General features: G+C 38.3%; 1 protein-coding gene and 1 long non-coding RNA gene across 3 annotated transcripts; one reads left to right on the top strand and one right to left on the bottom strand.

Moving 5' to 3' along the window:
* Positions 1-7,374: 7,374 nt before the first annotated feature.
* Positions 7,375-8,648, bottom strand: LOC148787247 (uncharacterized). The gene is made up of 3 exons (XM_088883548.1): positions 8,029-8,648; positions 7,711-7,938; positions 7,375-7,627 (listed from the first exon to the last, which is right to left on the bottom strand). The coding sequence occupies exons 1-3, from the start codon at positions 8,646-8,648 to the stop codon at positions 7,375-7,377; spliced, it is 1,101 nt and encodes a 366-aa protein (XP_088739674.1).
* A 1,455-nt stretch (positions 8,649-10,103) lies between these two features.
* On the top strand, positions 10,104-14,025 carry LOC148787246 (uncharacterized). Of its 2 annotated transcripts, none has more exons than XR_016066957.1 (5): positions 10,104-10,292; positions 11,323-11,372; positions 11,534-11,768; positions 13,228-13,271; positions 13,534-14,025. It is a non-coding gene; the product is annotated as an uncharacterized LOC148787246 (long non-coding RNA). The 2 variants fall into 2 exon arrangements; XR_016066958.1 differs by having other exon boundaries at positions 11,312-11,372.
* The last annotated feature ends 2,055 nt before the right edge of the window (positions 14,026-16,080 follow it).

The following is a 16,080-nucleotide window of genomic DNA, read 5'->3' as shown; positions in this document are numbered from 1 at the left end:
TATCTTTATTATAAAAAAACATAAGGGGGTAATTTGCTATTCTTTTTCCACAGGAAGTAATTTGCTCATTTCGTATAACACGGAGAGGTAATTTGCATTTAACCCTTAAAATATATGATATTGATTAATAATTGTAATAATGATAAATTTTGAATATATATAAAGTTGATATAGTATTGAATATGGAGTTGGTAGTATATACAAAACTGCATATATAATTGCCCGAATATACGTGTTGGGATTGTGATCTTGCTCGAAAATCAGCCACTTGAAATGAGCGACCTCACCAAAGTTGACTAACTACACCAAAATCAAGTGTTCGGGATCCTGAGAATAAGACAAGTAAATGAGCTCGTTGGGCATGTCTCTAACAACGACCTTCCGACGGACAAGTTAGGTTGATCGAGGAAAAAGTATGCGATTAAAAGTGTAGGTCGAACTGGTTAAGCATTAATTAATTTGAAATGTGGCGTCTGAGGGTATTTATAGGGCTTAGCTGGATACTGTTGAAAGGGCCACGTGGCCTTATCCTGTTAGCTTACATCTACGATCGGACGGTTACCGTTGCCTGGGTCTTCAAGTGGGCAGTCGGATCCAGGTCGGCTCTGCTCCAATCTGCCCGGTATAAAAGACGCGGATCCATGGCAAGAAGACTAAATACCCTTAATGAAGGGTGTTTTTGGTATTTCTCTTGTGTACTCATCATTACTCCCTCACTTATTCAAATTGCAAGGTATTGCTCTATGAAGAAGTAGAGAGGTCACGTCCGTTGATCAATCTGGAGACGCGTCCACGTGTCAACATCTCAACGCTCTGTCAGAGGCGTGATTCCCTGAGCACATTGCCTATATATAGGCTCCCCATTCAAATGAGAGGGCTTACCCCACTCTCAAGCTTCTGCGATCAATACCAAGAACTCGATTTCGATTTCAACAGCAGCTTCTTGAGCCATCCTGCTTTAAGGTACGATGTCTTTCAGCTTTAGTTCCAATTCTAACTCAGATTTTGGGTCTGGCTCGAGGTCGCCTGTGACCTCGCCAAACTCGACTAAGGCTTCTGTACCTTCTTTTGTTGCATCTCCTAAGAGGAATAAGAAGTTCATAATCCCCACGAAATCCCAAGAAACCAAGAAAACCCTAAACGAGTAGGCTGGTCCTTCCACTCTCGAGATATTCCAGGATAGGATGGTTAGAAACCCTTGGGAGGCTGTAGTAACCGTAGTTAAAACTCCCATTAATAAGATTAGGGATCGTTACTTCATTCCCCATGACTATGAAATCCTGATTCCTAAATCTATCGACCGCATGCATCGACCTCCACAGGGATTTTGTGCATTCTCAATCAAACATTTTGACACTGAGATTTCCTTTGTCTTCTCCTTTAGCTGCTATTTTCCATAGGCTAGGACTTTTGCCCATGCAATTGTCCCCGTATTCAATAAGCCATATTGTTCTTTTCATAATAGTCATGAATTTTTTGCATTTAGAACCCAGTTTTGATAATTTTTTGTCTCTGTATTCCTTTACCACTTCCAAACGATCAGGGGATAGGGGTTTTTTCTACCTTTCTGCTAAGGTAGAATGTAGGTACCTAGAACCCTTAAAATCCAATGTTGGCCCCTGGCGTGATAAGTATATTTTTGTTCGACCTCCTCCTGGTGTGGTATGGCCCTTCCGCTTAGAGTGGAATAAATACAACCCTTCACCAAAAACAAGTGGAGGGGGGCTGGAATGCGATCAAATAAATAGTCTTACGGCTTATAAATACGACCCGAAGAAGCTCTTAACTGGAAAGATTTTGCGGCTCGCACGTCAATCTCCAGCACCCTTCCACATCATAGAGACCTTAGGTGATCTTCTTATTCTGACGCTGACGCTGCTCTTTCATGATCGAATAACTGACTAACAATTGTTCTTTCTTGCTCTGCGGACGAAATAGTCATGAATTCTCGCTTGGCCCTGTGACTAAAGGCTATTCAAAATAAGACTGGGGGACAACCGGTCGCTCCTCATGTAGACACCTATGCTACAGCAACCATGTCCCCCTCCCCCCTTCGCACCTCGGTCCCCACTGGTCCATCAAATGCCGAACAGAGCCCCCTGCCAAACGACCCAATCCAAATTGAAAGCGATGGGACTCTACTTAACGAACACAACTCGGAAGACCTGGACTTGCATCTCGATGACAACAAAAGTGAGGGTCAACATACCGACTAGGGCCAGGATCAGGGCGATCATGATAGAGAAGGATCGAGTTCGAAGAAAAGGAAAAGACATCACAATCATAAGGGTAAAAACCCCGTTGAACCCTCTAACTCATCAAAATCTTTGAAGTCTTCCGTGCCAGGTGTGAATCGGTGGGTGAAGTCGCAAAGCAGGATGGCCAAGGAAGCTGCTGAGAAGGCCAACCAAAAAGAGGAGCGCGAGCCCTATTTTGCTTTTGGAAAGGGTCTCTTCTTGCTTGGAAGAGACTCGGGAAGAACTGAAGGGAGATCGCCATCTGAAATTGGAGGTGAAGGGCGATCCTCTAGTTCCGAAATGGAACATATCTGCTAGTAGCTCGGTTCTCTACACCGAGCCAAGGCAAGGCTCATGGGACCTGTTCGACTTTGTGATACTTCCTCGCGATCAGGCTTCCTTACTGATGAATGCTCCTACTCGGATAGAGGATCATGGAGCTCATACTTTGACGCAGGTAATTACCTTTAATATTCGATCGAATACTTCCATTCTTATTTCTCATCTGTTTTCTGTTTGCATTTCAGATGGCCACATTCTTCCGATGTCTTTCCATGAAATGCGCGAGCTACCGCAGAAAACAGATAGCTGCTGACACTAAGGTGAGGGAACTTCTGGTCACGCTAGTGGAGAAGGAGAAAATGGATCGAGCTCATGTGGAGGAGATGCAGACCTTGATCGATGAAGTCCAAAAACTAAAGGGTCATCTCACTGCTGCTGAGGTCGCATTCTCCGAGGGACAGAAGGAGGGTTCATGGCCGGCAGAGAGGCCGGGCTGGCTGAGGGCCATAAGGAGGGTTTCAAGGCTGGCCATATGCAAGGATTGGAAGAAGGCCAGGCTAATCGAATCACTCTTGAGGAGCACCATCAAGCCCTTGCCAGCTCTCGTGTTCCCATAGCTTGAGATTTTCTAAAGTCTGGCACGTTCAAAATAGTTCGAGATCAAATCTGCTGACTTCTTTAACAAGGGCTATAGGACATGTGTGGTCTAGATTAAAACTTTGAGCGGCTTTGCTGATTCCTTCTATTGAAGTCAAATGGACATTACATCAGATGGGAAGCTGCAGCCATACCCTGAAGAGCCCGCTCCTGAAGACGACAAGTTCTCTGCTTTGCGGGACGAAATAGAGCTAGATCCTTAGTTGATAGCCTCCAATTCTTGGATTTTTGTAACATGGGGTCGAAAATTGAATATTCTGACTATTTTGTACTAACCCCTGAACAGAACAATTCTTTGATGTAATTATACCCTTTTGTCAATACACCAACACTTTTGAGGTCGACTTTCTGCTTCGCATGTTTATTATCTCCTTTGTTCCGTTAGTACAAGCATGCTTTTTCCAGATTATGTTGCTTACTTTCAACTACATATCAGTCAACACTTTGGAGGTGCGTCTTTCTTAGATCGCGCTTGCTGAATACCTCTTTTCCAGATGGCATCTGGGGTGCATCATTTTCAGATCGCACTTTGCTGGACGCCTCTTTTTTAGTTAGCGTTTGGGGTGCATCTTTTTCAGATTGCACTTTGCTAGACGCTTCTTTTTCAGTTGGCGTTTGGGGTGCATCCTTTTCAGATCGCACTTTGCTGGACGCCTCTTTTTCAGTTGGCGTTTGGGGTGCATTCTTTTCAGATCACACTTTGCTGGACGCCTCTTTTTCAATTGGCGTTTGGGGTGTCGATTAAGAAGTCCACTAAATGACAATTAATGTAAAAGAAATACACATAATTTTTTGAACTATTATACCATAAAAGAGAACACGGCCTTTTTCAGGCTCCTACAAAGGGTTTAGAGTTTGTACACATTGACCGGCCTTTTTCAGGCACAAAAATAAGAACTAATAGCCTTTCATAGGCACAAGAAATGCGACCTCCCAACCCTTTTCAATTGTTGACCTTTTGCAGGCACCTAGACATAGGTGAGTTGATGGCCTTTCACAGGCACCTTAGCATGAGTCTTCTTCGAGCAGTTGATGGTCTTTCACAGGCACTTAATAGGCGATTTCCTCAGTCATGCGTAAAATTTTTTCAGATTTTGGATGTTCCATGTCCGTGGTAAGTTCTGCCCTTGCATATCCTGCAATTTGTATGTACCTTGTTTCCTGATTTCGATTACTTTCTATGGTCCTTTCCAAGAAGGGTCGAGCTTATCCACATGCTTGGAGGCCTCCACTTTTTTTCACTAAGTCGCCCACTTGCAGCTGCCTCGGCCGAATCTTTCGATCGTGATTTTTCATCATCAGCCCTTTGTGATGCAGAATTTTGGTGTACGCAGCATCCCTTTTCTCTTCTATCACTATAAGATCGAAGCTCCATTCATTGTGATTCGATTCGGGGTCATACACCACGACCCGCTGGGACTCCTCACCGATCTCTACAGGGATTATTGCTTCAGTACCATAAACCAAACAGAATGGGGTCTCACCTGTTGCTGTTCGAGGCGTGGTATGATACGCCCATAGGACGCCTCGTAATTCTTCGACCCCAGACCCCTTGTTCTCTAGGCGCATCTTTAAATGCTGTAAGATCGTCCTGTTCGTCACTTCAGTTTGCCCATTAGCCTGGGGATTCACAACCGCTGTGAAATGTTGTGCGATATTGAGCTCCTTGCACCATTCAGTGATTTTTTTCTCTGAAACTGAGTCCCATTTTTAGAAATTATGATTCTAGGTATGCCGAACCTGCATATGATATTTTTCTATATCAAGGTGATGACTTCTTTCTCTGAAATTTTGGCAACGGTTTCTGCTTCGACCCATTTAGAGAAGTACTCCACTGGTATAATAATAAATTTCTTTTAAGCTTGAGCAGGAGGGAAAGGTCCCACGATATCTATCCCCCACTGGTCGAAAGGGCATGCTGTTTTGATCGGCTCGATGGGGGTCGTCGGTTGATGAATCAGAGACTCGTATCTCTAGCAGCTCTCACACTTTCTCACTAGCTCCTTCGTATCTTTGACCATTGTAGGCCAAAAGTATCCTTGGCGCATCACTTTTTGTGCTAGCGATCTCGCCCCAGAATGATTTTCATAGCTTCCCTCATGAATCTCCCGCATTACAAATTTGGCTCTTTCTTCATCTAGGCACTTCAATAGAGGTCCATCAACCGTTCGCTTATACAACTGGCCAGATAGCAATGTGAATCTTGCAGCTCGAAATCTTACTCTTTTAGCTCTAACAGGATCTTTAGGTAAGGTGCCATTCTCCAGGTACTTAACAATTTCATCCTTCCACGATTCGCCCTCAGATACTGCCTGCACCTCCACTTTATCCGAAATGACCAATTGTTCTCGAACCAACGTTGTTACCTTGCGATCCTTTATCCCTGACATTGCTGCTCCGAACTTAGATAAGGCATCTGTTTTATCATTCTCTACCCTGGGCACTTGTGGAATGGAATATTTATCGTACTTGTCCATCCATTTCTTAACGATGCTCTGTAGGATGTCCTCGTCTTTTCTCTTGTTTCATATATCCCTTCAATCTGCAATGCGACCAACTGGGAATTTGTAAAAACCTCTAAATCTCTAGCTCCAGCCTCATGCGCGAGCTCCAATCCCAGAATCAATGCCTCATATTGCCTCGTTGTTAGTGAGTGGGAACGATAATCGAGCTGCGACTTCGATCTCCACCTCCTTGGGTCCCTGAATCATTATTCTAACACCCTCGTTATTGGCATTTGAGGATCCATCAACGTGTAGCATCCATTTGCAACTCTGTTCCTCAGGATTGCTAGATAATTCCATCATAAAATCTGCTAGCACTAGTGCCTTCTGTGTTGTTCTGGGCTGATACTCAATGTCATATTGCCCTAACTCGACCGCCCATTTGATTAACCTTCCTAACACTTCCGATCGAGACATCACATGTTTCAGAGGGTGATTGGTTAGCACCACCACTTTGTGCTATTGAAAATATGGTCACGCTTGTGAGCTGTGATAACTAGTGTGAGTGCCAGCTTCTTCATCTCTGAATACCTCAACTCGGCTCCTTGCAGAATCTAGCTGACATAATAGATAGGGTTTTGACTTCCTTCTTCTTCCCGCACTAGTACTGAACTGGCAGCACTCTCGGACACAGCTAAGTACAGAAACAACATTTCTCCGTTCTTGGGGTTTGCCAGCAACGAAGGCCTCGTCAAATAACCTTTAAGATCTTGTAAAGCTTTTTCGCACTCTTCATTCCACTCGAAATTCTTAGTCTTTCTCATGATTTTAAAGAAAGGTAAGCTCTTATCCGCAGATCTAGAAATAAATCTGTACAGTGAAGCGATCTTACCCGTCAACTTCTGTACTTCCTTGATCGTGGTTGGTGATCTCAGGCTCATAATCTTCTCAAGATTAGCTTTGATTCCTCGTTCACTGACCATGTATCCCAAGAATTTGCCTCCGCCTACTCCAAATGTGCATTTGTCCACGTTCAACTTCATTCCATACGACCTCATGATATTGAATGCTTGCTCGAGATGTTCGAGGTGATCTTGCAACCTCTTGCTCTTGACCAGCATGTCGTCAACGTATACCTCCATGGTCTTGCCTATGAGCTCACGGAACATCTTATTCACCAATCATTGATAGGTTGCACCTGCGTTCTTCAAGTCGAATGACATTACATTATAACAATAAATTCCATTATCAGTAACAAATGACGTCTTTTCTGACTCCTCATTAGCCATATAAATCTGGTGATAATCCTGGTACGCATCCATCATTGAAAATATTTCAAATCCCGCTGTCGAATCTACCATAACATCAATCTGGGGTACGGGATATGGATCCTTCGGGCAAGCTTTATTCAAGTTGGTGAAATCCACGCACATCCGCCACTTTCCTAAAGACATAGGGACAAGCACCTTGTTACAGAGCCAATCAGTAATTGAACTTCAGATACGTACCTGGCTTCGAGTAATTTGGTGACTTCCTGCTCTATAATTCTCTTCTTTTCTGCCCCGAACGATCTCTTTCTCTGCTGGACTGGTCGTACAGCGGGATCTACGTTCAACCAGATCACGATCACTTCAGGATTGACACCTGTAAAATCTGACGGGCTCCATGCGAACATGTCCACATTCCTTCTCAAGAATTCGATCATGGTCGTTTCTTTTTCCCCCCATGTTCTCCCCAATTCTCGTGGTTTTTCCCTATTCTCCTTCCACAAGCTGCACAGCCTTGTATTCATCACTGGGTTTCATATGCTCTGCCTCGTATGGTCGCGGCTCGGTGTTTTCCCCAATCTTTCTTTTCTTCTGGCTGGACTCCCCTTTCAGCGACAAGTTGTAACACTTTCGAGCTTCCTTCTGGTCGCAGGCTACCTCACCTATTCCATTTTCCATAGAAAACTTCATTTTCATGTGATATGTGGAGATGACTGCTCGAAATAAATTCATGGCTGGCCTGCCCAGAATTACATTATAGGAGAATGGGGTATCCACCATCAAAAATTTTACCATCAGAGTATCGGCTCTTCGCCCATGGACATTGGCAGCTCGATCATGCCCAACGATGCCACCTCACTTCCTCCAAAACCGACCAGAGGAGTCTTCACAGGTTCGAAATGGGCATTCTCTAGACCCATCTTATCAACCATACTTTTGAAAATGATGTCTGTGGAGCTCCCACTATGAACCAATACCTTATGAACAGTGAAATTTGCTATGTCGAGCTTGATGACCATTAGATCGTTCATAGCTCCACTATCCATCGATCTATCAGAATTGTCAAAGAAAATGGTTTCTTCCTCTTCTACCTTCAATACAAACTCCCTTTCTCTGCTTCATCCTAAAGTCTAGGCACACCTCTTCGTAGGTGCATTGCTCCTGTTTGCTGGGGCCTTGTCTGTTCTGGAAGGGCCTGGATTGCGGTCTCTGCTCCTCGACCTGCTCCTCCTTCCTTCATCTTTACTGAACTTGCACCCGCGAGGGACTTGATCGCAGAAATATCCCTGTCGGACCAACCTTTCTATCTCGTCCTTCAACTGAAAGCATTCCTCCATGTTGTGTCCCCTCTCACGATGAAATCTGCAATAGTTTTTAGAAAATTTCTTAGAAGGGGTATACCTGGTGTGCCTTGGCCATTCCAACACATCCGCATTTTCGACCATCATCAAAGCCTTTTCACGCGTCATGGCCAACGGAGTGTAGTTTTGATATTGGGGTTGGTGCTTCGGCTCTCTAGGTTTGTCATTCTTAGCTTTATTCCCACCGCCATCCCTTATATCATACGGTCGCCTGTACGTCTGTTCGCGCTCCCTTCGCTCAGAATCCTTCATTGCGTTCATTTCTTCCTCATCAATATACTTTTGAGCTAAAGCCATTAGTTGCTCCACATCACATGGGGGATCACGTGCGAGCGTAGACGTAAATGGACCTTTCTTCAGCCCGTGTATCAAAATGTTCACGATCATGTCGATCCTCATATCCTAAACCTGCCGCGTCTCGTTATTGAACCTCCCTATGAAGTTTTTCAGGGTCTCGTCCTCCCTCTGACGGATGTTGAACAAGTGTGCTGCTGACCACTTTTGCTACTTCTTGCTCGCAAGTGGAAAGAGAACTTTTGCACGAGCTGTTCATACGACTCAATACTTCCTCGGTGCAAACTAGTGAACCATTCCTGTTCTTTCCCCGTTAGTATGGTAGCGAACAACTTTTCCATGATGGGACCTGGTTGTCCTATAGATTCATCACCATCTCGAACACTACGATATGCTCGTGTGGATCCTTTGTTCCATCATACCTCTGTAAATCAGGCACTCTAAATCTTGGTTCGACCACCTGAACCAATATATCATTACTGAATGGAGAATTCTTGTTATGGGAAAATATCTCCCCTCGTTTCTTCAGTTCATCGATCTGCTTGCTCAGGAGCTCTATCTGCTTTCCAACACTCTCAACCTCAGCACGTGATATTACGGGTTCCCTTTTTTTGCGCGGGCATGGCTACTAGAACCCGCCTCCGACGACGCTGGCCTTCTGCTTCTGTGCTCCTGCTCGCTCAGCTCTCTAGACACTCTTTGCGGTTCTATGTTATTGCCTCCTTGCTGTTTCTTTGACGATTGGGGTCGCGGTCCTCCTCTCATACTCCACTATAGCATTTCGACTTGCTTCTTCGATCATTCTTTGTAAATCATCCTTCGTCATATGTACCATTGATCCTCCTCTCCTAGATGTTTCTTCTTCCCCGACATTCCTCCTCGATGAACCTTCCATAGTGACTAGCGATTCTCAAATTTTTCCACAGACGGCACCAACTGATCTTGCTTGGAATCAGCGAGCTAGAATGAGCGACCTCACCACAGTTGACTAACTCTACCAAGATCAAGTGTTTGGGATCCTGAGAATAAGACAAGTAAATGAGCTCGTCGGGCACGTTCCCGACAACGACCCTCTGACGCTCAAGTTATGTTGATCGAGGAAAAAGTATGCTACTAAAAGTGTAGGTCGAACTGGTTAAGCATTAATTACCTCGAAATGTGGCGTCTGGGGGTATTTATAGGGTTTAGCTGGATACTGTTGAATGGGCCACGTGGCCTTATCCTATTAGTTTACGTCTACGATAGGACGGTTACTGTTGCCTAGGTCTTCAAGTGGGCAGCCGGGTCTGGGTCGGAGCAGTATAAAAGACGCGGATCCATGGCGAGAAGACCGAAATACCCTTAATGAAGGGTGTTTTTGGTATTTCGCTTGTATACTCGTCAGACTGCTGGTATATATAAAAATGCATATACTATCTCCATGGGCACATAATACGTTAAAAGAGTTGACTTGGAAGGTTGCAGGAAACAACCACCGACACGAAAAAGTTTGAAATTTGTTCACATTTCTATATTTCTACTACCACCACAAACTTATAATCAAACTCAGAAAAACGCAAACACACAGAGATATTCAAATGTATGTAGTGCTCAACAATGCGTTTATAAAGTACAGCTTGCCATAGTGAGCGGAATTTATCAAATTATCAGACTACAATAAGTTGATGTAGAAAGCAGTGAAAGCAAAAGCAAAAGGAAGCATTTCATCTTCTGGTTTCTCTCCACAAGTTGATGTTTATTATCATCCAAGTAATGAAGCTTTCTCTCTCTCTCACTTCTCATTTTGATAGTTTTAAGTTTGAAAACTTTGTATGGCACTTTCATGTTATACGTTAGTATTACATCAACTAATGATGAACACATGTTCTCTTCAAATTAAAAAATACAATTAAATTATATTATATAATTTAGAAATGAGATCACATACATTCCACACCTGAACGTGACTTCAATGTCTGACACATATATATGATAGCATTTATCTCCTTTCCTCCCAGTCACATCTTAATTGGTTTAAGTTTTGATCGGTTGATATCAAAGCAAATATATATCCAAATTTCGAATATATATCCTGAATCTTGGGCCCTATGCAGGCCTATGATATCAAAGTCCTCAACAACAATATTCGGTTCGGGTTATAAATCTTGGGCTGATTAACCTGATGCAAGACATCTAAATACTTTCTAATCTTTTTTACTTTCGGATGACTCATATTGGAACTCATTCAAGAGTCGGGGACTGTATGATGATATATCAATAATATTAAAGTATTCATACTATATATAAACATATATACACCTTACCATGCTCTACTATTTCCAGCTTCATTATAAGTTCCTTAAATATTATTTTTTAAGAAAAAATGAATTTATCTCTCTGTAATTTGAGAAATTAGCGAAAAACTCCATGTGATAAATAAAATAGCAAATTAACTCCTATCCAAACCACTGATAGAAAGATAATTTGCTTCATTTTTTGAAACAAAAGGAGATAATTTGTTATTTTTTTCAGAAGGAGTAATTGCTCATTTCATATATTATAGGGAAATAAATGCATTTAACCCTATTCTTTTAAACCAAATTACTATTCATTAATAAGATCACCAAAAACTCTCTCTTTCCAAAAATACAATTTGAAAATTATCAATCGTGTAGAGGATAATTTTCCTCCCATACATTAATATACAAACGATATTACTTATAATTTTTTGTTCTTGGAGTATCACAAAAATAAAAAGGAACAGTGATTCTTGGTCTATAATGCTTTAGCATGTGCGCAGCGTCGCTGTCAGGAGTACCTAGATAATTGGAATTGAGGTTGTCTTCACAGGTCAGTTCTATAATTAGAAACCTTTATTTATTTATCTTTTTTTAATTTTTGAATAATTTTATAATTTACATTTGTCTTGACAATTAATGATATTGGCTTTTCAAGAATATATAATTCAATTTCAATAGTATAAAATTATTTAATTTCATTAAATTTTGCAGGAGGAAGAACAAATATATATGAGAGTCAAGCTAGCACCTCAGAGCAATGTTGAAAGTACATAATTGTTCAGGCAAAAATAAAAATAAAAAAAATTACAATTTTGGTCCTACAAATATGAGATTAGCAATTTTAATTTTATATAAATCTACCTTTGTGATTTTGTTCTATTATCATACCACGACAAGTTGATGCAGAAAGCAATGGAAGCAGAAGATGATGGTGAACATGTTCAAAGTAATAATGAAGCTCTCTTTCTCTCTCTCTCACTCTCTCTTTCTTATTTTGATAGTTTTAAGTTTTAATAAGAAAAATAATTACCCGGTGATCAGTTCACCGTCCATGTTAGCATCCGATTAGTTGTTGATTTTGCTACAAATTTTTGCTAAAGAAAATATTTATTAATATAATTTTGGGGGAACTTTTCAATTTTTTAATTTGATAAAAAGTTTTTCACATCAAAATTTCCTTTTTAATTATATCAAGAAAATATTTCGTTTCTAATGTTAATTTTGAAATCACAAGAACTTAAAAATTTTTATTTTTTGTTACATGCATTAATAGTTACCAATAAAATTTACTCTGCTTTCTAATTTTTCTAGTTATTGGCATAATTTATTGTGGTTTGAAAACTGCGACTTGGTCTATTTTTTTAATTTCCTTTGATTAAATTTTTTATAAATTAATTATATACAATTAATTTTTAACAACATATTAAAGTACAAAAAATCATAATATTAAAATTTTTAATATAAATAATTACAATTAAGTATACAAATGTAATAGTGTATATTTTTTTGTACAACTATAAAAAATACAATGAACTATACAATTTCAAATGTAAAAAATGCCCACCCGTTTCACAATTGTGTCTATGGTATTGATGCCGAGATCTTCTTATTTCCTCGCCCTCATTTTGCATTGGTTTATTTTGCGACTCATTATCATCACCATCGAACCGACTTGATGTTGTTCAAGAACTAGACTCCACATTATCACAATATGCACTAATGATTGATTTCATCTTCTGGTTTCCTTCTGGTACATTCTATCGCCGCTGATTTTAGCATCGAATTAGTTGCTGGTTATATTAGAAATTTTGCTAAAGAAAATATTTGTTAATGCAATTTTGGGGGGAACTTTTTGATTTTGTAATTTGCCAAAGCCAACTACAAAGTTTTGTAACATCAAAATTCCTTTCTGATTATAGCAAACAAATATTTCATTTCTAATGTTAATTTTAAAATCACAAGAATTTCAAATTCTTTTCTTTGTGAAATGCATTTGTAAATTACCAAAAAATTTACTCCCCTTTCTAATGTTTCTAGCTATTGGCATAATTTGTTGTAGTATTAGTAACAAAAAAAATATAACAGTTGATAGTATTGAGACCATAAATTGTAAATTTTATTATATTGCTACAATGATTTTCGTAATTTTAGTAGTTGCAATATTTATGTAAAAATTAGTACTAAGAATAATTAGTAATAGAAAAACCCTTCATCTTGGGCCTATAATGTCAAGTTCTTCAACAACATTATTGGGCTCCGTTAACAAATCTTGGCCTTATGCTATTTGTTACTTAGTGACCCAATCGTGCAGAGGATAATTTACGATATTACTTACAATTTGTTCTTCTTAGAGTACCACAAAAATAAAACGAAAGAGTGATTCTTTGTCTATAATGCTTTGGAAGGTTCTGCGCCGCAGTCAACAGTACGTGGAGTGATGTCATCGCAGGTCAGTTCTATAATTAGAAACCTTTAGTTATTTATTTATTTTAAATTTTTGAATAATTTTATAGTTTACATCTCTCTTGACAAATAATATGTAAAAGGATTGAATACTAAAAAATGAAAACTACATAATCATAAAATCTTACTTGACAATTTTAATTTGGCCATACATAGCCTCACGAATAAACGCATTAAAATATATTTTCTTTTCACGAGTAATTCAATTTCAATAGTATAAAATTATTTAATTTCATGAAATTTTGCAGGAGTAAGAACAAATAAATGTGAGACTCAAGCTAGCACCTCAGAGCAATGTTGAAGGTACATAATCAAGCAAAAATAAAAATAAAAAGAATTATAATTTTGGTCCTACAAGTATGAGGATTAGCAATTTTAGTTTCGTATAAATCTATCTTTGTCTGTTTGTTCTATTATTTTAAAATTTTTTCACATGGAGTACATAAATGATGGAAATTTACTAAAATGGCCAGATGAGGCAAATAGGTATACCTCTCTTAATATGTGATGCTTTTTGACTAATTCTACATGATTAAAAAATAATTAATAACTAAATAAATTGTATTTTACCATCCGAACTATACTTATTTTAGTTTTATGAAAATTTTTTTTTAAACTTACCATCTCAACTTTGCAAATTTTGCACTTTGCCATATAACACTCATTTTTGGTTATTTTTTGCCCAAAAATTATCAAATGCAGTGCATATGTGATATTTAAGGACAATGTGACTTGATACTTTTCACAGATATTTTTCTAGCAAAAAAGTCAATAAAAAAAATCATAAATGACAAAGTGCAAATTTTATAAAACTAAAATATTAAATTTACAAAAAAAAATTATATGATATAGTATAGAAACGGGCATGGTTTTGAATGGCTAGATGTAATTTACATTTAAAATTTTCATGCATATTTTATATATTAGGAGAACAGGTTCGGAAGATCCATAAAGAGAAAGCAGTGTGCAGATTCTATTTTACTAACATATTTCAATATGAACACATTTTTATGACAAAATGCAACTGCAAAAGCATCACCTTGACCCACGAAAACTGCGCAATGGACCGCCGACAGTCTAGAGAAGAAGGAAACTTCAAATGCGAATGCTGTGAACAAAATATCCAGAATATACCCGTGACATTATTAAGGCCATACATAGCCTCACGAATAAACGCATCAAAATATATTTTCTTTTCACGAGTAATTCAATTTCAATAGTATAAAATTATTTAATTTCATGAAATTTTGCAGGAGTAAGAACAAATAAACGTGAGACTCAAGCTAGCAACTCAAAGCAATGTTGAAGGTACATAATCAAGCAAAAATAAAAATAAAAAGAATTATAATTTTGGTCCTACAAGTATGAGGATTAGCAATTTTAGTTTCGTATAAATCTATCTTTGTCTGTTTGTTCTATTATTTTAAAATTTTTTCACATGGAGTACATAAATGATGGAAATTTACTAAAATGGCCAGATGAGGCAAATAGGTATACCTCTCTTAATATGTGATGCTTTTTGACTAATTCTACATGATTAAAAAATAATTAATAACTAAATAAATTGTATTTTACCATCCGAACTATACTTATTTTAGTTTTATCAAAAATTTTTTTTTAAACTTACCATCTCAACTTTGCAAATTTTGCACTTTGCCATATAAGACTCATTTTTGGTTATTTTTTGCCCAAAAATTATCAAATGCAGTGCATATGTGATATTTAAGGACAATGTGACTTGATACTTTTAACAGATATTTTTCTAGCAAAAAAGTCAATAAAAAAAATCATAAATGACAAAGTGCAAATTTTATAAAACTAAAATATTAAATTTACAAAAAAAAATTATATGATATAGTATAGAAACGGGCATGGTTTTGAATGGCTAGATGTAATTTACATTTAAAATTTTCATGCATATTTTATATATTAGGAGAACAGGTTCGGAAGATCCATAAAGAGAAAGCAGTGTGCAGATTCTATTTTACTAACATATTTCAATATGAACACATTTTTATGACAAAATGCAACTGCAAAAGCATCACCTTGACCCACGAAAACTGCGCAATGGACCGCCGACAGTCTAGAGAAGAAGGAAACTTCAAATGCGAATGCTGTGAACAAAATATCCAGAATATACCCGTGACATTATTAAGGCCATACATAGCCTCACGAATAAACGCATCAAAATATATTTTCTTTTCACGAGTAATTCAATTTCAATAGTATAAAATTATTTAATTTCATGAAATTTTGCAGGAGTAAGAACAAATAAACGTGAGACTCAAGCTAGCAACTCAGAGCAATGTTGAAGGTACATAATCAAGCAAAAATAAAAATAAAAAGAATTATAATTTTGGTCCTACAAGTATGAGGATTAGCAATTTTAGTTTCGTATAAATCTATCTTGTCTGTTTGTTCTATTATTTTAAAATTTTTTCACATGGAGTACATAAATGATGGAAATTTACTAAAATGGCCAGATGAGGCAAATAGGTATACCTCTCTTAATATGTGATGCTTTTTGACTAATTCTACATGATTAAAAAATAATTAATAACTAAATAAATTGTATTTTACCATCCGAACTATACTTATTTTAGTTTTATCAAAAATTCTTTTTTAAACTTACCATCTCAACTTTGCAAATTTTGCACTTTGCCATATAAGACTCATTTTTGGTTATTTTTTGCCCAAAAATTATCAAATGCAGTGCATATGTGATATTTAAGGACAATGTGACTTGATACTTTTCACAGATATTTTTCTAGCAAAAAAGTCAATAAAAAAAATCA

Source organism: Sesamum indicum, linkage group LG8 (assembly GCF_026168435.1).
Source record: "Sesamum indicum cultivar Baizhima isolate 11 linkage group LG8, ASM2616843v1, whole genome shotgun sequence".
Lineage (NCBI taxonomy): Eukaryota > Viridiplantae > Streptophyta > Magnoliopsida > Lamiales > Pedaliaceae > Sesamum > Sesamum indicum.
Note: the sequence above shows the minus strand (reverse complement) of the source record. Positions and strands in the feature narration are given on the sequence as shown.